A 24401-nucleotide genomic window follows, 5' to 3' on the forward strand; every position below is an offset into this window, starting at 1 on the left:
ACATGACGTCCTTTTGCATTCCCGACCACAGATAAGATAATGGTTTGAATTTTGACAGCCCTAAATAGCCGAGAGGGATAGTGCCATACATTAGAAAAGGATACCATGATTCGTCCCTGAACTCGCTGTCAAACTTCGGTTTTGGAGGAAGTGTCCTTTCTGTACGGTAGTACTATTATTTATTCTGTGCTAATACAGGTAATAAGGAAAACGACAACATTACCTTTTATCACACGTTTTATTATCTAATTATTACTTTCCGTTACAATATAGATAGGCATTGCTTATTTTACAATTAATAGTTTTTCAACGTACTTACAATATATTTGCAATGATTTTTAACACGAATTTATTACAGTATTAACCTTTAAGCAGGCCAACTTTTAATAAATCAACATAATACCTGTTATTTTATTTTATTTATAGATATTTTTAAGCAGGTTGTTTCAAGTACCAGATATTTCAGCTCAATGATTTCTTACAGTGACTTTTGGAGTGACATTTCTTTCAAGTGTTCAGGATTGACGATTCAGCTGTCTAACATAGATTTTTTCATATTTGTTATCGTCATTTGCAAGCACATAATTAAACAAAAATCAAGCTTGTTTTGGTAGTAACGCGATTCAGTAGGTATATGGCACTAAAAAGTGGTACTTAGTTGACTGAAGCGTTTTTGCCGACTCGATTTGAAACAACCATTTTGTAAAAATATGATAAAATTTTGTTGACTTGACACATTTCCACTGAAGCATTATCCATACAACCGCTCATTAATTTAGACTATGAATTGTACCGAAAATAACAAAAGGTAATTATCGCATGCTCAATGCTTCAGTGATATAGTCGCACCAAACAAAGTCTTCAGCGGATTTGATAGCCCACGCAGTGTAAGTGTTATGTATACGTCATAATTTCATAGAAGTTTGACGTTTAAAATGACACTTGCACTGCGTGAGCTATCAAAATCGCTGCAGACTTTTAACGGTCTGACTATAATACTTAATTGATTATCTTTATTACCAAAGAAAATCAGCCTGTATCTATTGCAAATCCCAGACTAGCTAGGTCGGCCATTTTGATTTCCAAACCTCAAATTGGCGGCTTGACTCAAACTTGCCAACCTAGCGGACATGCTCGCATCGTACATAGTGCTGCGCCCCATCGATATTACCGATTCGTTTTTCAAAAACGGACTCGATTCCTTCAAAAACGGATTCGATTCTTTTAAGAACGCGTCGTTTTTCGAGAACGCTGATGTTTGGGACTGTAAAAGGCTGCAAGGTTGGTTCCTGTCTAGTCTGAACTGTTGTTTTTCCATTTGGTGGTGTTGTGTTCGTACAGCAAAGCGGTTCACGTGGACAGGGATGGGAACGACTATCTTGGTGCCCGAGGTTTTGCCGGAGTGACTCCCGGATGCGAGGCCGGCTTTCACGCGTTTCCATTTCGCGCGACGGTTTTGGAACCATATTTTGACCTGAAAGAAATTGAGATTTAAGAATGGTAGATTGCATATTTCTTTTAAACTTTCGCGTATAGGTATTCGATCTTCATTTATTTGGCTCAAACCCTGTATTACTGTCATCATCATCACTAACATACGAGTATATGCGTTCCACTTGCAGCTATTTACATTTAGATATCTTTGAATTTAGCCGCATTTTTTTCACTTGGTTGGCATCATCAAATAATATACCGGGTGTGGCCTGTAACACGAGCAAATAATTAAAACATAAATTGTACTCCTCAAACGGTGACACTTTTGTTCAACAACTTTTAAAAATTATGAAGTATTTAGACTCCCTATTTTTCATACAAAATAAATATTATCTTCAATGGACGCCATCGCCACGCCATTTCAATGTGATTGACGTTGCTTGTCAAACCTTAAACATAACAAAATTCGCAATACATTGCGTCTTTGAATAATCTTTAAAGCGTATTAAAAATCAAACTACAAGTTATTTTTTAAAGTCGCTGAACAAATGTTGATCAGTATGAGGAGTACAGCCTACAGTTAATTTTTTTGCTCATATTACAGGCCACACCCGGTATATAGTTTGTCAAAGGACTATTTTATTTCAATCATTGACAGAGAGAATCATACTATCTTTGTTTTACACTAGCACTAGCACCCAAAAGAAAAGGATGAGTATAGTTTTCCTGGTTCTTACTGACTGACAAATTGGTTTGACCAACTATACTTTACCACATGGATCGCTGGTAGCCAAGTACAATTAGTACAATAATTTAATTTTTATCAGTTATGTTTCAGTGAAGGAAGTCAGTTTCATAAGGAAAGTAGTTTTCCTTTGTGTTCAGAAGATCAGAATCTGAGAGGTCATCTGGTGACAGAGCCTTTTCTAAGCCTATCTGCATCTATTGGGATTTCGTGATCAAAAGTGGACCCCAGAACCCAGTTAGGAAAAAGCACTAGAGTTAAACCAAGAATAGTCTGCAGCGATTTTGATAGCCCACGCAGTGCAAGTGTTACTTATACGTCATAATATCATAGAAGTTTGACGTTTAAAATGACACTTGCACTGCGTGGGCTATCACAATCGCTGCAGACTTTTCTTGATCTAACACTAAGATGAGAAGGATACCAACCTGTACTTCGCTAAGTTTGAGCGCCGCAGCGATCTGCGACCTCTCTGTCAGACTCAGGTACTTCTTGGCGTGGAACTCTCGCTCTAACTCCAACAGCTGTTCGGATGTGAAGGCGGTGCGCCGGCGCCTCGCTTTGCTCTCGCGGCGGTCTGTTGAGTCCTCTTGGTCGGGCTCTGAGTCGTTACCTGGAAGAGAGGGTTGTTGAGTACTAAAATAAAGAAAATATGCCGAATAGTGGAGAAGCGTTCATTTTATAGACAGACAGTAAAATGTCTGCAGCGATTTTGATAGCCCACGCAGTGCAAGTGTCATGTTAAACGTCAAACTTCTATGAAATTATGACGTATACATAACACTTACACTGCGTGGGCTATCAAATCCGCTGCAGACTTTGTTTGGTGCGACTATAATATAATTAGAGTTAGACCAAGAAAAGTCTGCAGTGATTTTGATAGCCCACGCAGTGCAAGTGTTACTTTACGTAATAATTTCATAGAAGTTTGACGTTTAAAATGACACTTGCACTGCGTGGGCTATTAAAATCACTGCAGACTTCTTTTCTGAGTTTGACTCTGTACCTAGGTAATGTTTTTGTCTAGACACGAGCAAAAGAAGCTACCTTAAAGTCTTTAACATTTTTAGCAAAATAGTTCGTTTTATTTCGGAAAGATGAATATAATATTTATAATTTTTTTTTTTTTTTTTAATGGAATGTAGCCAGCCTTATGGGCACACTTCCGCAGGGGACAGATCTGGGGGATCTAAGGTAGGTGGGTAAGTTTTATTTATTTATTTATTAATTTATTTTATTAGTTTTAGTTTTAATTTATTTAGTCTATACTTAATTTTAATAATAGTTTGTATAAGTTTTAATAAAGCCATAAATATTTATTTATTTAAAAAAAATTTTCACAATAGAAAAAATTATCGTACAAAAGGAGGACTTAATGCCAAAAGTATTCTCTACCAGTCAACTATCGAGGAACCATGCACAATGTAGAGTAAAATAAAACTCAACTGGTAGACTGGTACCTACCTATTTAGAATTGGAGAGAAATCTGACATTTGCGATGCGAGTATCGTACCTTACTGTTGTTTTGCAGTATAGGTACTACCAATGTAGGTACCAATAAGCAGATATTTTCTTCCTAAATCGTATAGAAGAATTACCTAAATATTAATTCTTTAAATGGCTTCCTGAGCATGTTTTCTCTGATAGGACTAAACGGCAAAGTGGCTTCCTGAAATCACTGCCCCTGGCCACAATATTCAAATAAAATCCGATAAAATCGAGCTAATAAAACTAAATAACTGATTAAATTGCACTAAACCGAGATTGGGACAGCGGGACAGACTATCCAAGCGAATAGTCCTTAAGTCTTTAGATGTAAGATTCAAAATGGTTTGGGTTATTTTATAGGGCTTGGCTAAAATGACTTGGTCAGCATTTTATCGGTTACGAGGGTCACGAAATTGACGTTTTTTGTGGAAAAAAAAAACAAATCGTCTGTCAATTGTTTATTGGATGATGGTGGTTCGGGGGCGATTTGTGTCTGTTTTAATTTAAATTATTTTCGGAGATTGTCGAGAATGTTTAGTTAGCAGTTGTAGACGAAGTAAGGCTTTTACAGCGAAGCTAAATCTTCGTGCGTAGATAGTTGACTTTTATTAAAACCATACATGAATAAATAAACATTTAAAACTGATTAAGTATACAGCAATATCATAAATTAAAACTAGTGCCTACGCCAATTCTTAGGATTAGTTGTCAAGCGGACCCCATCACCCCAGGCTCCCATGAGCCGTGGCAAATTGCCGGGATAACGCGAGGAAGATGATGAGATGAAGTACATCATTACAGCAATATAATGAATTTAAAACACATTCAGAGTGTTTTAATGGACTATTCCATCGGCGTCACAGTTATCTGACCAGTTTTGAACTTTGTTGCAATGAGATAAAGCCTAACGACTGGTCAGGTAAGTGTACCGCCGACAGTACCTATACTTATACCTTACACAGTAGATTAAGGAAGATTGTTGAGTGCTACCGTTCGCCAACAAACTGTCATGCAGTTTGGCGAAAATAGTTATTTGTTTTACAAGGGGGCAAAGTTGTTGTTTAACCGCTCGTCCCATATAACCATTCCAGTCGCAGAATCATCAAAGTGGTAACTAAATGTCAGATGTGTCGTAACAGAGTCCACACAATGTGTCTAGAATTGTTTCGAAACAAAGTGTCGTCGCCGTGTGTACACTTTTCCGTAACAAGGTGTCGACACATTTGTGTGCACTTTGCGTGCGGTTTGCGACTAAATCTGACAGCAAATTTGTGACAGCAAATGTCAATATAAAATACCTCTTGAAAACCAAGGTTTGTCAAACTACTATTACATTAATTAGTGTGTCGTGTGCTCGTAAGTAATTCTAGTAAGTCATCATGGGCGATGCAAATGATAATAATCGACCAAAACCATATAAACCCCAACACCCAACACCCGTCAACCTTTCACAGAAAAGTTTTTAAAGAAATGCAATAAGCTACTTAGGTCAGCCAACGAATGCTCCAAAAAGTTGTAGAGGGAAATGCTCGGAACACAATTTTTGACTCTGTAACTTGGTTTGGACAAGTTAGGAGGTGAACATATCAAAAGTCCCCGGCCGTAGCCCTTGAGCGGGGGGAAGAGAGGGGGCTTTGTTTGAAGGTCCCATTTTCCGGTTTTTCGATTATATCTCGGAAACTATGCATCTTAGCGACATGGCCATTTATATACAAAATGAAAGTTAATTTAATTTGTTACAAGTTTATTCAGTCAATTTTTTCGATATGTTGAATAGTTTTTGAGATATCCGCTCTTGAAAGTTTATTTAGAGCTCTCAATTTTATCTTGATATATCTACATCAGTGAAGGTGCTAGGCCGTGTATGGTATCGTTTTCGTATAAATCTGGGTTGCTGAATCCATTTAAGGTATCACATTGACACCATTCCACAAAATTAAAAAATCTTTTTAGGGTTCCGTACCTCAAAAGCAAAAAACGGAATCCTTATAGGATCACTCGTGAGTCTGTATGTCTGTCCATCTGAATACACAAAATAGTTCTTTACCTATAGATGACAGGAAAACCTATTAGAAATGTGCAGTCAAGCGCGAGTCGGACTTAATGTACGGAACCCTTAATACGCGAGTCCGACTCGCACTTGGTCAGTTTTTTTTAAACTCCTCTTGACGCTTAACCGCTGAACCGATTTCGTTGAAATTTGGTATAGAAATAGTTTGCGTCCCGGAACAGGACATAGGATAGATCTTATAACCAAAATCATCTTTTGAAGGCGTGAAAAGTGGCGTGGTAATTTGTACGGGAAATCAATAACCGCTGAACCGATTTATATTAAATTTGGGATGGTCTACATCTTTGATTTAGTTAAAAATGATAAAAAAAAACATGACTTCAAACCTAAACTTAAACAGTATTAACTTCAAGAAGTCAATTCTGAATTCCCCCCTACACCTCATTTCACATCTTTGAAGGATGATTTTTGAGATAACTTATTATGTCCTGTCTCGGGACTCAAAATATATGTGTACTAAATTTAAATTAAAACTGTTCAGCAGTTTAAGCGTGAAGAGGAGTTTAAAAGAAAGTAAGTTTATATGTTTTTACTTTGGAATGGTGTCAATGTGATACCATAACTAAATTTGGTACTGCGAATTTATACGAAAACGATACCAAACATGGCCTCGTAGCTTTACTGTTGTAGAAGTCAAAATAAAATTGAGAGCCCTAAATTCTTATTACTTGACCAAACTTGTGTAGAAGGAAAAGGAAAAATAAAAGTCTTCGGCAGGAATATAAGACACAAATATATTTTTTTTTGCGTTACTATTTCAATTATCAAATATAAACATACCTTGATTATATTATTCTAGTGAGATCCTCACAGATAAACAAAAACATTTACTTAAAAAATTACAAGGTCGAAATGTTACGGAACTTGTGAGAGTAATACGTGAAAAATAAAAAAAATTATGACAAAAAAATCTGGACACAATTTAAGAAGCATCCAATTGCGTCGAGGAATCATCTATATTTTTGCTTGTTTCATTACCTCCTCGCTTCTTTTTTTGTCCTTTGTATTCTGTAGCAATTTGTTAGATCTGAAAATAAAGATAACTTGCGTCGTCACGGATGTCGATTTATAGGTTTTAGGGAGTGCAGAATTCGAAAACGATGATCATTTTATAATCGAAGATGGCCGCTACGTATTTTGTCATAAAAGTCGTCATGAATATCGTTTCATAGGTTTTAGGAAGTGCCGATTTCGAAAATGATGACCAGTTTGGAATCCAAGATGTGTGCCGTGCACTTTGTCATAAAAGTCGTCATGGATATCGTTTTATAGGTTTTAGGGAGTGCAGAATTCGAAAATGATGACCATTTTGGATTCCAAGATGTCTGCCGTGCACTTTGTCATATAAGCCGTCATAGATGTTGATTTATAGGTGTTAGGAAGAGCAGATATCGAAAATGATGACCATGACCAACAAAACGACATCCGTGTCGACTTTTAACATAGTGCATGGCCGCCATCTTCGATTCCAAAATAGTTATTATTTTCGAAATCTGCGCTCCCTAAAACCTATAAAACGACACCCATGACAACTTTTATGACATAGTGCGTGGCCGCCATTTTGGATTCCAAAATGGCCATCATTTTCGAAATCTGCGTCCCCTAAAACCTACAAAACGACAGCCATGACGACTTTAATGACATACTGCATGGCCGCCATTTTGGATTCCAATATGGTCATCATTTTCGAAATCAGGGCCCCCTAAAACCTATAAAACGACACCCATGACAACTTTTATGACATAGTGCGTGGCCGCCATTTTGGATTCCAAAATGGCCATCATTTTCGAAATCTGCGTCCCCTAAAACCTACAAAACGACATCCATGACGACTTTTATGACATAGTGCATGGCCGCCATCTTGGAATCCAAAATGGTCATCGTTTTCGAAATCTGCGCACCCTAAAACCTATAAAACGACACCCATTACGACTTTTATGACATAGTGCATGGCCACCATTTTGGAATCCAAAATGGTCATCATTTTCTAAATCTGCGCCCCCCAAAACCTATAAAACGACACCCATGACAACTTTTATGACAGTGCATGGCCGCCATTTTGGATATCAAAATGGTCATCATTTTCTAAATCGGGGCCCCCTAAAACCTATAAAATGACATCCATGACGACTTTTATGACATAGTGCATGACCGCCATTTTGGAATCGAAAATGGTTATCGTTTTCGAAATCTGCGCCCCCCAAAACCTATAAAACGACACCCATGACAACTTTCATGACATAGTGCATGGCCGCCATTCTGGATTCCAAAATGGTCATCATTTTCGAAAGCGGGGCCCCCTAAAACCTATAAAACGACATCCATGACGACTTTTATAACATAGTGCATGGCCGCCATTTTGGAATCCAAAATGGTCATCGTTTTCGAAAGCGGGGCCCCCTAAAACCTATAAAACGACATCCATGACGACTTTTATGACATAGTGCATGGCCGCCATCTTGGAATCGAAAATGGTTATCGTTTTAGAAATCTGCGCCCCCTAAAACCTATAAAACGACACCCATGACGACTTTTATGACATAGTGCATGGCCACCATTTTGGAATCCAAAATGGTCATCATTTTCTAAATCTGCGCCCCCCAAAAACTATAAAACGACATCCATGACGACTTTTATGACATAGTGCATGGCCGCCATTTTGGAATCGAAAATGGTTATCGTTTTCGAAATCTGCGCCCCCAAAACCTATACAATGACACCTATGACGACTTTTATGACATAGTGCATGGCCGCCATTTTGGATTTCAAAATGGTCATCATTTTCTAAATCGGGGCCCCCTAAAACCCATAAAACGACATCCATGACGACTTTTATGACATAGTGTATGGCCGCCATTTTGGAATCGAAAATGGTTATCGTTTTCGAAATCTGCGCCCCCCAAAACCTATAAAACGACACCTATGACGACTTTTATGACATAGTGCATGGCCGCCATTTTGGATTTCAAAATGGTCATCATTTTCTAAATCGGGGCCCCCTAAAACCCATAAAACGACATCCATGACGACTTTTATGAGATAGTGCATGGCCGCCATTTTGGAATCGAAAATGGTTATCGTTTTGGAAATCTGCGCCCCCCAAAACCTATAAAACGACACCCATGACGACTTTTATGACATAGTGCATGGCCGCCATTCTGGATTCCAAAATGGTCATCATTTTCGAAAGCGGGGCCCCCTAAAACCTATAAAACGACATCCATGACGACTTTTATGACATAGTGCATGGCCACCATCTTGGAATCCAAATTGGTCATCGTTTTCGAAATCTGCGCCCCTTAAAACCTATAAAACGACACCCATGACGACTTTTATGACATAGTGCATGGCCACCATTATGGAATCCAAAATGGTCATCATTTTCTAAATCTGCGCCCCCCAAAACCTATAAAACGACACCCATGACGACTTTTATTACATAGGTAGTGCATGGCCGCCATTTTGGATTTCAAAATGGTCATCATTTTCTAAATCGGGGCCCCCTAAAACCTATAAAACGACATCCATGACGACTTTTATGACATAGTGCATGGCCGCCATCTTGGAATCCAAAATGGTCATCATTTTTGAAATCTGCGCCTCCTAAAACCTATAAAACGACACCCCTGACGACTTTTATGGCATAGTGCATGGCCGCCATTTTGGATTCCAAAATGGTCATCATTTTCAAAATTGGGGCCCCCTAAAACGTATAAAACGACATCCATCACGACTTTTATGACACAGTGCATGGCCGCCATTTTGGATTCCAAAATGGTCATCATTTTCGAAATCGGCACTCCCTAAAACCTATAAATCGACACCCATCTCGACTTTTATGACAAAGTGTTTGGCTACCATCTGCATGCAAGACATTTCTCTTATTTTTACGTACAAAAATGGCCCCCTGTCAACTTCCATCTATGTTAGGTCGACTAAACTAATCGTGATTAAAATTTGAGGATTAACTTTTTTTATTCCATTAATTAGTCGAATAAACAGTTAATCTATTAAGTCCCATCTCTGACCACGTCATTTTTACACTTTGAGAATATCTGAAAACAAATGAACACAAGGAGCCATTTTGCAAATCCAGTAACTTTGTTATTACTTTTGACAGCGCGTGTCATGTGTCTACACAGAGTCGACACAAAGTCGAAACATTTGCGACTACTTTGTGACTGCAATATTTCTCAGCCTTAAACCATATTTATACATCATAATTAACAAGTCTCGTAGTATGTAAAGCGTTATTTCTGTTATTTAAGTATAGTATACGCATCGAAGTACTAAAAATGCATCAAATAATATATTTATGAACACAAGCACTGAGAAGTAAACAATTTCATTTCCGGCTAAACTAAAACAATGTGGTGGCGCGTTGATTATATTACACTTAGTTTATCAAATCACTCGAGCAGTTTAATTACCCATAATAATTTAAGTCCTATTGTAATATAAATGCAAACAATATATAATTACGTCTTGTAATTCGTTTTAGAGATGGCGTATTAATGTCACTTATTTTTATTTAACTATTTTTCCATCTGACAGTTTCCATTTGACAGGAACAAAATGAACGAATGAACGAATGATTTTGGCATAAAGTAGTCGCAAACCCGAAACAATGTGTGCACACGGCGACCACACTTTATGTCACTTTGTGTCATGTGTCGACCCTTCCCCATTTCTGGTAACTGTGTCGACACGGCGACGACTCTGCGACTGGAATTGTGACCGAAACAGACGGTGTCGACACAAGATGTGTCTACACCGCGTCGTAACGGCGACTGGAAATGGTTGTATGGGGTGCTACTATTGATACCCGAGCAAGCGAAAGATTCCAAAATTGAACCACGAGCGTAGCGAGTGGTTCGAAAAATGGAATCTTGAGCGTTGCGAGGGTTTCAAAGCACGAGGGTTAAACAAAATTTGCCCCCGAGTGAAACACAAAATTTTTCACCACACCAACCCGAAGCAAATATTAAATGTAAAATATCAAACAAAATCAAACCAAATCAAATCCAAATGAATGTTATTAAATATTTATCATCCAAAATCATCATTTAAAAGTCAATTCTACCAGCAAACATAAGAAAACAACTCAAAATTTGCATTTGATTACTTTGCCTTACATGTGGATAAAATGCAACTTTGCTATTCGTTTTTGAAGTGCAAAGTAATTCTTTAATTCCGAGCTGGTGTGGTGAAAAATATGTGAAATGGATTAAGTACTGTGTGTTTTTTATTGAGTTAATAAATTAAAAAAAAAAGATTTCATGCTGGTGGGAGGGGAAATGCAGTCTCTGTTAGACTTTGAATATTTCGCTCGTAAATTTTGCGGTAACTGAAGACCATATCATAAAATTTATAATCAATACTTCCGTAGTGACACTTCATAGGTTATTGTATGTGCCGTAAAACCATCAAACTATGCTTGTGGACAATGTGGACCATAGTTGTAGTAATGCACTATAGTTGAGTGGTTTTACATAGCTAAATTATTTGCTATCTGCGGCCAAAATTTCGGACTTGACGTTTTTTTACCAATCCGCCATAAAAACGGACCTCGTCAGCGCTCCGCCCAGTCCACGTCACGGAGATGGAGTGATGACGTCTGCTATTACGAGATTGATCATATAGGGATTCCTATTTTCAAGACATTTGTCCATTTCCGATTTAGGTCTTTGGTTTGAAACCGGCGTCTATATTTACAACTTGTAATCAAAACTTTATGACCATTGATTACTTACTAGGTAATATTATAAACAGATAAGTTTTCCTGATTTTAGATTTTCGTACTTTACTGAAATTTTAAAAATCCTCACAATTTTATTACTGAACATGTGTATTTCCTAGAAGTCAGAAGTCACCCTGCTTACGAAGCTGGAAGGTCCGGAGTACGAATCGCGGTAAGGGCATTTCTTTGTGTGTTGATAGTGAATATTAAGTATGTATTTATGTAAGTATCTACGTACATATTTCATTTTTATCTATTTAAGTAGGTACCTATATCGTCAGCTAGTAAAAAAATCAAGTCCAAAAAACGGTAGGTACTTGATAGATAAGGTGAGGTAGGTATAGGTAGGTGATTTGCGTGCTAAAAAACCTCAATGCCATTGATAAAATAAATAAGTGCAACATTTTTGGGCAATCAAGTTAGACGGATTACGATCTCGATCATTCAATCAGAGTGAGTGACAACGAATTCAAACCGATAAAACCCATTTTAACTCTCTTAACATTCAACACCACGCATTTATGCAATTTCCACGAAAAACCCGTCGTAAAACCGATCCCCTTTCGCAAATAAACATATTATTATTTATTTCTTATGGCCGACGCAACAGAGATTGACAGTTATCGAACGCGCCAAATGAATTGTAAAAATATTACAACCTTCATACTAACCCAGCCAAAACGAAAATACACTTAAACAACCTAAAAATAAAGTCTAAATTCAAACAGCGTTGCTAATGTTTGTGGAAGCATAGAGCTCGCGTTCAGAATTTTAAATTTCGAATTCAAAAAAGCGGCAAAGTTAAATCGCGTGTGAACGATTCGATGCAGTTTGATACGAATCGGTAATTTATCGGTGAATTTACGATAAACGGACATCACTAGCCAAAATGGCGGTCACGTAGGCATTTTCACACTGGTTTTCAGTGGAAATATTTTTATTTGTGGCGTGCGGTGCGGGTGTCACGTATTGGTTAATGTTAGTTGCGTACGAAATGCATTGACGTTGCATATTGAATATTTGAATGAATTCAATTTGGTTTTGTTTTGCTCTATTGTAGAGAAAGTAGGTAGTGAAGAGATAGTAGAGCTAGACCAAGAGTCTGCAGCGATTTTGTTATCACACGCAGTGCAAGTGTTACTTTTAAGTGTTTTTTGAAATTATGACGTAAGTATTTACTATTTAATAACACTTGCACGGCGTATGATATCAAAATCGTTGCAGACTTTTCTTGGTCTAGCTCTATAGTCTGTATGTTTAGGTACTTAGAAAAAGTAAAGTACTTAAAGATACATAAAATACACATACATACATGCATACATACATGATACATGCGTCGGCGAAAGCTGGCGGGATACCGCTCTGGACCGATCAAAGTGGCGTGCTCTTGTGTGGGAGGCCAAGACTCATTTTGGGTCAACGCGCCAACGGGTGCGTATCGATGGCTATAAACATTTTTTATTATAATATAAGTTGCAATAACGCTTATTTAGTATAATTATTAAATGGTATAACAACACTTAATATATTTTCATATGATATAAATTATCATTTTATATAAAGATTAATTGATCTAATAACATTTAGCATAACATTCTTCAAGTATAATACATATTTTCTATACTGAATTTATGATATAAAGTTATTTCATCTAAAGTAGAATTGTTGATATAATGTATTTCTACATATAACGAACTGCTATTTATAACTGGGTAGGAAAGTTTAAGAACTGCGACCCCTACACAAAACCAACCGCTACCAGAATACTAGGTTAGGTTAGGTTAAGAACTGCGACCCCTACACTAAACGAACCGCTACCAGAAAAGTAGGTTAGGTTAGGTTAGAATTGGGAATTGCTGACACTTTAGTAAGTTCCGACCGTGAAGTGGCAGATCATTTTGAGCGGTTTTTCTCGAATATCCCGGTAGAAACAACAAGATCCCTTAATTCATCGGCAGACGTCGCTGAAGAAATTTTGAAGACAAATGTGGCAGAATGTACAGAAATCTTCAAATTTTCGTATGTCTCATCGAATATAGTTCTTAAGACTTTTAGGTCTTTAAATTTAAAGAAAACAGAAGATCTTTGGGGCCTGTCTGTCAAAGTATTAGATTCCATCATTGAGTCAATTACACCATACTTAGCTGAGATTTTCAACAGATGCATTGATGCTGGAATTTTTCCAGATATTATGAAACATAGCAAAATTATCCCTCTGTTTAAATCAGGAACGAGAACAGATCCCACGAACTTTAGACCGATTTCAATACTACCGGCATTAAGCAAAGTGTTCGAGAAACTTATTCTGAATCAACTATTGTCACATTTCAACAGAAACAAACTGCTTGACAGCAATCAATTTGGTTTCACCAAAGGTCGATCAACTACTGACGCCGGTGCGGTACTTCTAAAACACATCTTTGATGCTTGGGAAAAAGCTCAAGATGCTGTTGGAATTTTCTGTGATCTGTCAAAGGCATTTGATTGCGTTGATCACGAAAATTTAAAGAGAAAATTAAGCCGCTATGGGATAAAAGCTAGTGCCCTTGACCTGGTCTCATCGTACCTTTCGGATAGAACTCAGCGAGTAGTTATTAATGGAACTCAATCGGCGGGGTCCCCGGTAGCCCTCGGAGTGCCTCAAGGTTCAATTCTTGGTCCCTTCCTGTTCTTGGTATACATTAATGACTTACCAAAAGTTGTGCAAGATAGACATGATATAGTGTTATTTGCAGATGACACTTCCCTTATATTTAAAGTGGACAGAAAGGAAAATAGCTTCGAGAGCATTAATGACGCGCTATCTACCATTGTAAACTGGTTTACGGCAAACAATTTGCTTTTGAACGCCAAGAAAACCAAATGCATCAAGTTTACGCTACCTAACGTCAAGCAGGTAAATAACAGCAAGATTAAAATAAAAGGTGATACGCTGGAATTTGAGGACCGAACTGTTTTCCTGGGAGTCACTCTAGACTCCAAACTGCAATGGCATGCACATATAGGCACTCTAGCCGGAAAACTTAGTTCAGCAGCCTATGCAGTGAGGAGAATCAAACAGCTGACAAACGTAGAGACGGCCAGGCTGGTATACTTTAGTTACTTCCATAGTGTTATGTCTTATGGAATTCTGTTGTGGGGAAAAGCGGCAGATATTCAGACAATATTTGTGCTGCAAAAACGAGCTGTACGTTCCATCTATGGACTGGGCGCTCGAGTATCCCTAAGAGAGAAATTCAAAGAAGTTAACATTCTTACCGTTGCATCTCAATACATACTAGAGAATATTATGTATGTTCGGAAAAACATCCACGAATTCAAGGTTAACAGTGATATCCATAACTATAACACTAGAAACAAACATAAACTTGCTGTGCCCGCCCACCGCCTCCGTAAGGTTAGTACGTCTTTCGTCGGGAACTGTACACGTTTTTATAACAAAGTCCTCACTGATGTAGTGAATTTACCACTTCATAAATTTAAGTCGCACATTAAGCACTCCTTGTTACGTAAGGCGTACTACACTGTAAATGATTTTATAAACGATAGAGATGCTTTTAAGCCGGTAGCTTGATTTCATTAGTATAATAAGAATTAAATAAATATTGTTTTTTTTTTACATTGTGAATTAAATATGCTAGTGTCCAGTAGAATTGACACATGAGACAATGATGTTCTCGCTTGATTATATTGTTTAATTTAATTTTAGTTTTGGACACTTGGAGACCTTATACATCTCTAAGTACATATTTATTTATTTGATTTTTATTTTTGATTGTACATACTTACCTATATTTTTAATGTTTCTGACACTTAGAGACCTTTACATCTCTAAGTCAACTTAGGCTAGTAATTATGTGAAGCTATATTACTGTCTTTTTATGTAACATATGAGCACAAAATGCCGTGTCTTACAGCTACATGTTATTACTATTTTAATATTAATATAGGCCGGTAGCTTGAACATGTCATGCTCGCTTAAAAGTCTTTGCTTACGGTGGCGTTGTTGATCGGGTCGCCACTTTCCCGAATGAAGGTTGAGGGAGGCGATGGCTGAGATACGCGTCATACTCGTGAACGGGTGCTGTTTGTGGAGACTGGTCTGTTAAGCTAACACGAGCTATTATACTTAGTAACTTTTATTAATTAATTACAGTGAGACGCCTCATTCTGTTCTCGTATGTTTCTTTTCTTTTAATGAATGTATTAATTATACAGGATATTGACTCTTGGAGACCTTATACATCTCTAAGGATAACTTGATAAACTATATAATCTTATAGTTCTGACACCTAGAGACATTTACACCTCTAAATATTATAGATTTTTTTTGTGTGTTTTTTTATCTGTATTTTGTATGTAATTCGACATTAAGAGACCATATACATCTCTTAGTAATTGTAATACGTTAGATTGAATTGTTAGTTTTATTTTATAAAATTGTTGATGTTATTATTTTTGCTTTTATGTAAATTCAATGTTGACGTGTAAAAGTGCCCTTGTGGCCTATTTGCTGAATAAATGTTGATGTTTGATGTTTGATGTTTGGTAGGTAAAGTTTTTTGAAGATAGGCAAATTATATTTTTATCTGATAGTATTTATTATAGCGATCACGGAAATGCAGCTCTTTTATTTTTATTTCATTTTATTGATGAAATATAATTTTTTAAATGATCGATATGACGTTTGTGAGATGGAATGGCAGATCCGAGTATTTCCTTTGCACGTAGCAAATGGGACGGGATAGAAAAAAAAACGATGTCAACTGTCAGTGTCACTTAGCTCTCATTCCCGAAAAATAACGGACAAGCCTCATGTTACCTTGCGAATTGCTATTAATGTTATCATTGTTGAGATTTTCGGCGACCTCAGCACGACCCACGGACTTCTGATTCCCCACGACATCTGCGCGTATTTGGACAAAGATTGAATTTACTTTCGATAACTTGGCACTGCATAAATTATTGGACAACGTTTTCTTCCCCACCCCTACACGACGGCCCCTACGCTGACCCTTGGACAGAGTTTCGCAAGAAAAATAAGCGAGTTCATACGAGATTGCGAGCAGATTCTACAAATTTGAAATTAATATCATAACAGTGATAAGCACAATGCCGTTGAATTAGAGGAGCAATGGCCGTACAGGAGTACGTATCCGTGAAATACATAGGTATATAAAACTTTCTTCACTTGTGTTTTGATTTTTATTATTAAATTGCCATGAGCTGTTAAGTTCGTAAACAAGAAATCGGTCTAATTTTTTCTAACAATTTCAACCATCTGTTAGTTTTGTGTGGTTATCCTCATTTTATGAATGTTGTTCTTATTTTCAGGTGGATGTAAACATTCATTGGCGGTATTATACTGATGGCTAATTAGAACCATTGAGCCATGACATACTTCCTTGCAGTGTTATTCGGCTAAGCCTCGAGCATCCTGTGAATCTGAAGGATATAATTATTTCCATAAAAAAGAGCAATCGAATTAGGACCAAGATATCCCGAGAATCTAAAGACATTTTATAAAAAATGCAATAAAATGAAAATGGGAGACTCTCTTATTTTAACAATGTTACATGATCATGACAATGTTATGGTCTATACTTATTAAAATTTTAAAACCAACATGTCTTTATCTTTGACTTGAAAATGTAGAAATGATTTGGGTTAAGTTTTATGAAATGCAACTTATGCTAAAAATCTATTATTATTATATGTCAAATTATCGTCAACTCGATGTTGCTTAAGGCGTATCCAGATTAGTCAATTTTTCGCCAATCTGATTAAATTGCCCGATCGAATCGGGACGTACGGACGCAAACGCCAATTTGGCTCGCCGAATTCAACCGCCGATAATGACCAATAAAATGAGGTGCGGACACAAGAACACCAATTTGTGAGGCTAGTATTTTCGTTATGGGGCATTTTTTCAATTTAAATGGGTCTAATATCACCATAAATCTAAAATTGGAGATTGACGCCAATTTCATTTCTGATCAAATCGACCGATTTGATCAGTCCCGTCTGGATACCGCTTTAGCACCGCGAAAGGGCGCTGCGCGGTGCGCGCGGATTGACGCATGCGCGTACCGTATGCTTTGTATCTATGGTAATATAATTAAAAAAAATATGCAAATAAAAGGCGGCAAAGTTTATTCGTTGTGCAATACTCAATAAGTTACCGCTTGTTATTTTAATACTCGTAATAAACAAAATGAGTTCAAGTGACGAAAACGACCTGGAATAGACGGCATGCACCGCCTCATTTGAAAGCAGAAGCAAACTTAATAATGAATAACTAGCTTCCTGCTAAGTCCTGGGACAAATACAACAGGACTTACGACATGCTCATGCTGTGGAAGGACACAAGAAGGACAGCCAAAACGCAAGAAACACCTACTCTGAAAGTGGTTTTTAGCGTATTTCTGTGACCAAGTGAAAACTAAAAAGCCATCTACATTTAATATAAACTAAGAATATGCGTTGTTTTTTTAATTGTATTCGCGTCACTTTACCCCTATTAAATACGCTTTACTAAATTGAATTTGTTTTATTTCCTCACATAATTTGAGAATAGTGCTTACTATGTATACCTCAATGGAAGCAAAAATGTAGTATTTTTGCGAGTTGATACACTTGCTACTTGTGTATAGTGGCAAATGTATTAAACCCGCAATCAACACTAATCAATATGTAAACAGGCCCCAACGTGAAGCACATTTACCCTACAGACATACTTATCCATATTGACCATATTTGAACCTCTCAACTCTCTTCAAGGGCACGCCACACAGCGTGATTCTATATACTGTTGTAATGTTAATGCTTAAGGATAATAATTTGTGGATTTTAAAATAAAACGAAACGACATTTACTGGATTTATATTATATTATTTTGGATTTATATTATAAGTTTTCTAAAGTACAGTCGCCATCAGATATATTGGTGCAGCTAGGGTGCTCATAAATATCTGAACACGCCTCTATTATCAGGGCGTGCGTGTTCAGATATTGTGAACACCTTGCCGAGCCCATATATAATAGCCAATAACGACCTAGTTATAAGACTATTACAATCTTAATCATTACATATGTATAATACAACAATCACGTTTATATAGTCCTCACAAACGTATAAGTTACCATTTTGGCCAATATATCTTCAAAGCTTGGCACCGAATCGCTGTTAAAGACTTTGGTGTGCTCAAATACGCTGAATTTGGAAAGTAACGTCTGTACTTCCTACAAGACGGTACGACGCACTTTGAGTTCATCTCTGTAATATTCTATTTCCATTCGAACGTTTCCGGGATCGTCTCCATCTATTGTGTTGATACTGAGATCCAAAATGACTCGTGTAGCAGTCCAAGAGTCGTGGTGGAGGCGTTAATGAAAATGTTCTCCAAGAAGCAGTGCCAAGTAGTCGAAAGCAATCGTTATCATTATCAAAATATCCGTGTTGATCGTGCTAGGGACGTTAAAAATACTTATTCTAGAAATCACACCGACATCCAATTACAAGAAAACACAAATGTTTCGTCCGACCATTATTTTCCAATTATTTGCAAGTTATTTTCCAAGAATGACACTGACAGTTGACATCGATTTTTTTTCTATCTCGTCCCATTTACTACGCGCCAAGGAATTAATTACTGGAATCTGCCATTTCACCTCACAAACGTCATATCGATCATTTAAAAAATTATATTTAATCAATAAAATGATATAAAAATAAAAGAGCTGCATTTCCGTGATCGCTACCTATAATGAATACTATCGGGAAAAAATATAATTTGCCTATCTTCAAAAAACTTTACCTACCCAATTGCGTCCATTATACAAAACAAACCACTACCTAATCTGCGTTATACATTTACATATGTCGTCATAAAAATACCTTTACTAAAATATTATACCGAATAATGCTTATATAATAATACTTGTATAATAAATGAGCATTATATCACATGATCGTTATAATAAATGAGTTTTATATCAAAAGATAATTATACAAAATGATATGAAACATTTTAATAATATACCAAATGTATATTATACAAAATGAGTTATTATATTTTCTGAAATTATATAAAATGTTGTTATACCTACAGAAAATATATTAATTATTTTTATATCGATCATTACACACCCCGCGCCAACCAAGTAAGTAAGTAAGTAAAGATAGATAAAGCCCCCTCCAGACTATGCGCGTGAATCGCGGGCGAAGCCGCGAACGCGAGTGTGGAGTCGATTTCGCTGTCCGCGAAAATCGACGCCACACTCGCGTTCGCGGCTTCGCGCCGCGATTCGCGCACGAGTGTGGAGGAGGCTTAAGATTATCCCGTTCGGTCATTTCCTTCCAACCCTCATGCCTGGTCTATCTATTATAACCTACTAGATTCATGGGTAAAGTACGGAATTGATATGTGGGGACTAGCAGCGGACAGACAAAGGGTGTTTATAATGCAAAAAAGGGTAATTAGGATCATGGCTGGGGTACCCTGGGACACACCTGCCCGTAGCTTATTTCAGAAGTTAAGGATCATGACTGTCCCAGGTTTGTACATATTTGAAGTGGCAAAGGTAGTTCGAAAGACTCTTAATGAATTTAGAATGCGTGGTCCAAACTTCCGAAATGGAAATAATCTCCTCCCTAACCGGCACAGACTAAAAAAGTCCGAACAATGTGTGTGGTACATAGGTCCTAGAATTTATAATCGTTTGCCAAATAATTTAAAGTCAGCAGAATTATCGGACAATATGTTTATTAGAAAACTAAAGGAATATTTAATAGATAAGGCGTTTTACTCATTTGATGAATTTATGAATACAAACAATGTTATATGTGATTATTGAAATTAGATACTTATTATTGTTAATATAAAATAGACATAAGATGTAAATATGTATAATAAAACTGACATGTAACTTACGTTATGAATAAAGAAATTGAAATTGAAATTGAAATAAAACCTATACCAGTGCAGGGTGTGAGGATAATATGAACCCTAGTGATGAGTATTATATTCTTTGATATGAATAACGCTCTGCCGACGCGACGGCGAGCGTTGACTGTTGACTTTGATAGCACACGCAGTCCAAGTGTTATTTTAAACGTCAAATTCTATGAAATTATTACGTATAAATGACACTTGCACCGCGTATGGTATCAAAATCGTTGCAGACTTTTCTTGGTCTAACTCTATTTAGAGCTATTTTTTGAACTCATAATGGAAAGATATTCCTCTATTGTAGGTACCCCGTTTTTTTAAGATTAGAATTTTTCTAACCTCAAAAGTAGTACCTAGCTCTAATTCAATAGATAGATGGTTAAAAGAAAATCTTGTCAGTAGAAAAAGGCGCGAAATTCAAATTTTCTATTAGAATAATCCCGTCGCCCCTATACATTTTTCAAAGGTCATTGGGCGTTTTGTTCGGACATATGACCCACAGCGTACACAAACGAAATAGGGCTAGGTATGTAGGTAAATGTATCTACTACTCAGTGGTATGAGTCGCATTCTTGCAAACCATGGGAGAATTGAGAAAGAAATAAAAATCATTTCATATCATTATAGCATTTTTGCAATAAATTAAGTCAAAACTATTGGAATTATTTCAAAAATACTCTGAATAGCTGCTGTTATATTGCGTTGCTGTTGTTATATTGTTCAATATCAAGAGGAACTTTTTTAATTCTGCTTGATCAAAATCAATTGTTATTTCGTCTAAAAAGGCAGCAGGCGCGAAATAAAGGGGGAGTCACCATTCACCACACCGCTGGGGGCTGGGATTCTTCGAGCTCCGCTCCGAGGCGGAGTACCGCAGGGGTCTCCCCTCCTTCACACCGATTGAAGATATCAAGGAACCCCTGGAGAAGCTGGACCACCCCAAACACGCCAAACGGATAGACGCAAGAGGAGGCCGCCCGGGCTGCACATGGGCATCTAATACGGGATGTCGGAGCTTCTCCACATGAGGAGTGTCAAGGTGGAGGCATGGCGCGGAAAGAAGGGGCCCGCGCAATGTCACCGCTGCCAGGGCTTCCGGCACTCATCACATGGATGTCACAGACAGCTCGCCTGCGTTCGCTGCGCCGAACCACACTGGGCCAGCCAATGCAGGCGACCTCTAGACCAGAAGGCCAGGCCAGAAACTGCAGAGGTGACCACCCCGGCAACAGCTGCAATTGACAACATTTCATATGCCATTATTATGCTATAAAACGTTTCTCATGCTGCATGAACCACACTTTTGCACAATGCTGAAAGTAAAAACATTAATAACTAACACTATCTCGTACCGTTGAATAACTTTTTTCTGCCGGATGATATGTACATAAAAAAAAATTACATATTTAGTAAAGTGAGATTAAATTCTCTATTTTAAAACTAGTTTGGTCTCTGTACGCGAAAATTCATAAAGCGGGTCAAAAACGCCCAATGACCTTTGTCGCCCTTTTCTACTGACAAGATCTGCTTGACCAACGTAATTAACTTTTTCTTCTGAAATACCAAGAAATTCTAGGGTTCCCATGATATCTCAAGCGGGACGTTTTGGAAACTCAAAATCCCATGAAAGGACACGTCACAATATCGAATGAAATTTACACTAGGGGTACTGAAAAAAAAACCGGGCAAGTGCGAGTCGGACTCGCGCACGAAGGGTTCCGTACCATAAAGCAAAAAAAAAAACGGAAAAAAAATGCAAAAAGAAAACGGTCACCCATCTAAGTACTGACCACGCCCGACGTTGCTTAACTTTGGTCAAAAATCACGATTGCTGTATTGGAGCCCCACTTAAATCTTTATTTTATTCTGTTTTTAGTATTTGTTGTTATAGCGGCAACAGAAATACATCATCTGTGAAAATTCCAACTGTCTAGCTATCACGCTTCGTGAGATACAGCCTGGTGACAGACAGACGGACGGACGGGCGGACGGACGGACGGACGGACAGCGAAGTCTTAGTAATAGGGTCCCGTTTTACCCTTTGGGTACGGAAGCCTAAAAACCGGGGCCGCGGGGTATAGGAAAAGTATTCGAGTTGCTGATGCGCGTTGTTTAGAGTGAACCTTCTGTGCCTAGTACTATTAGTAATTCTGTGACTGTAGGTACTCTATAGTCCCTAAGGGAGTAAGGGGTCATCCATTAATTACGTCACACGTTTAGGGGGTGGGAGGGGGTCAAGAAAATGTGACATGTTGTGACATGGGGGAGGGGGGAGTCACAAACATTGTGACGTCATTTTAACTTCATCACTATTCATCAGTAACTGAAAATTAATTTATATTATTTTATTCGCTGTAGGTACATTTTTTAAATAATGAGGTTTTGGAAGTAGGCAATTTTCGTTCCTAATTGGTTTTGTGTTATAAAATTATTAATATTTCTTTTTCCAACAATATTTTTTTATTAAAAAAATGCCGAGTTAGTATTGCCGATTTCGTTGAAAACAAAATTGCCTAAAATGTGACGTCACACCACGTGGGGAGGGGCTTGTAAAATGTGACCAAGTGTGACAAGGAGGGGGGGAGGGGTCAAAAAACCTAGAAATTCGTGTGACGTAATTAATGGATGATCCCTAAGGAACTTAAAACTAAAGTGTTCGTAGGGGAGAATCCCTTGTAACCGCACTTGACACCTTAATTTATATTTGAAGTATTTGAACTTTACAAGTGATGTCTAATTAAAGCTAGATAATAATAAGTGTATGGCTACCAGTTTGGCACTGACATTAAGAGCCAACAGGAGTGGTCATTTCTCCATACAAACGTACTCGACTGTTTCCTCCGTGAGTTTTCATGCTAGAGCAATGATTTTTTCAACACAGATTAATATTCTCAATATCTGTGTCGGACCGTTTTGCTTTTTTTGATGTTTTTGTTTTTAAGACGCTAGAGCCCTTCGAAAATGGCCAAAATGGCCTCATTGACTATGCCACAATGAGAGGCGTAATATTCAAAACTAATATATTAGTTTTGAGATCAATCAGCCAAAAAAGCAAAACGGTCCGACACAGATATTCATAATCATTTAGATTTCCAAATTTGGTCACGATTGGGTAAGTTTTGGAGGAGGAAACAGTCGAGTACAAAACCTCGATTTTTGAGATTTTTACGCAGGATTTTTCGCCTTGTCCTTATCGCACTAGTTTTAGGAGCCGCTTCCGTTAGCGACACGGGTATATTTACCTAAAATATTTAAAACTCAGCTCCTGTTTCGTCTTAAATTTCTCTGCATCTCGCTTTTACTCACATAGTATTATAGGTATTAGTGCGAGCGAGATGTATTTCTCCATACAAACGTACGAGAGCGCTGGTGGCCTAGCGGTAAGAGCGTGCGACTTGCAATCCGGAGGTCGCGGGTTCAAACCCTGGCTCGTACCAATGAGTTTTTCGGAACTTATGTACGAAATATCATTTGATATTTACCAGTCGCTTTTCGGTGAAGGAAAACATCGTGAGGAAACCTGCACACATCTGCGAAGAAATTCAAAGGTGTATGTGAAGTCCCCAATCCGCATTGGGCTAGCGTGGGGACTATAGCCCAAGCCCTCTCGCGCTCGAGAGGAGGCCTGTGCCCACGTATATAGGCTGAGATGATGATGATGATGAGATGCATAGGAAGTAAATTACATAGACGCTGACGTGTGTGTGTGTTTGTGTGTGTACTGTCAGTGACTCGTGGATAAAGACTCCCGCGTAAGAGTGACATTCCATTTCCAACTGCAGCTGCAATACTGTTCATTTTACTATGGAAATTGACAGTGACAGCGACGCGTTTCCATAGTAAAATGAACAGTATTGCAGCTGCAGTTGGAAATGGAATGTCACTTTAAGCCGCGTAAAAGACGCAGCGGGGGCCGATTTTTGAAATTCGACCGCTCGATTTCGTGTATTTCGTTCAATAATAATATCTCCA

The 24401-nt window shown here is 37.7% G+C and overlaps 1 protein-coding gene across 1 annotated transcript in view; it reads right to left on the reverse strand.

Annotated features, from left to right (window-relative positions):
* Nucleotides 1-317: 317 nt before the first annotated feature.
* LOC134677067 (homeobox protein vent1-like) overlaps nucleotides 318-24401 on the reverse strand; it is a 29745-nt gene continuing 5661 nt past the window's right edge. Inside the window, exons 2-3 of the mRNA XM_063535509.1 lie at nucleotides 2608-2792; nucleotides 318-1474 (exon numbers count right to left, since the gene is read on the reverse strand). Of these exons, the coding sequence (XP_063391579.1) occupies nucleotides 1058-1474; nucleotides 2608-2792 (602 nt within the window). The 3' untranslated portion in view covers nucleotides 318-1057. The remainder of the gene's footprint in view (nucleotides 1475-2607; nucleotides 2793-24401) is intronic.

The sequence above is a fragment of the Cydia fagiglandana genome, chromosome 25 (genome assembly GCF_963556715.1).
Source record: "Cydia fagiglandana chromosome 25, ilCydFagi1.1, whole genome shotgun sequence".
Taxonomy (NCBI): Eukaryota; Metazoa; Arthropoda; class Insecta; order Lepidoptera; family Tortricidae; genus Cydia; species Cydia fagiglandana.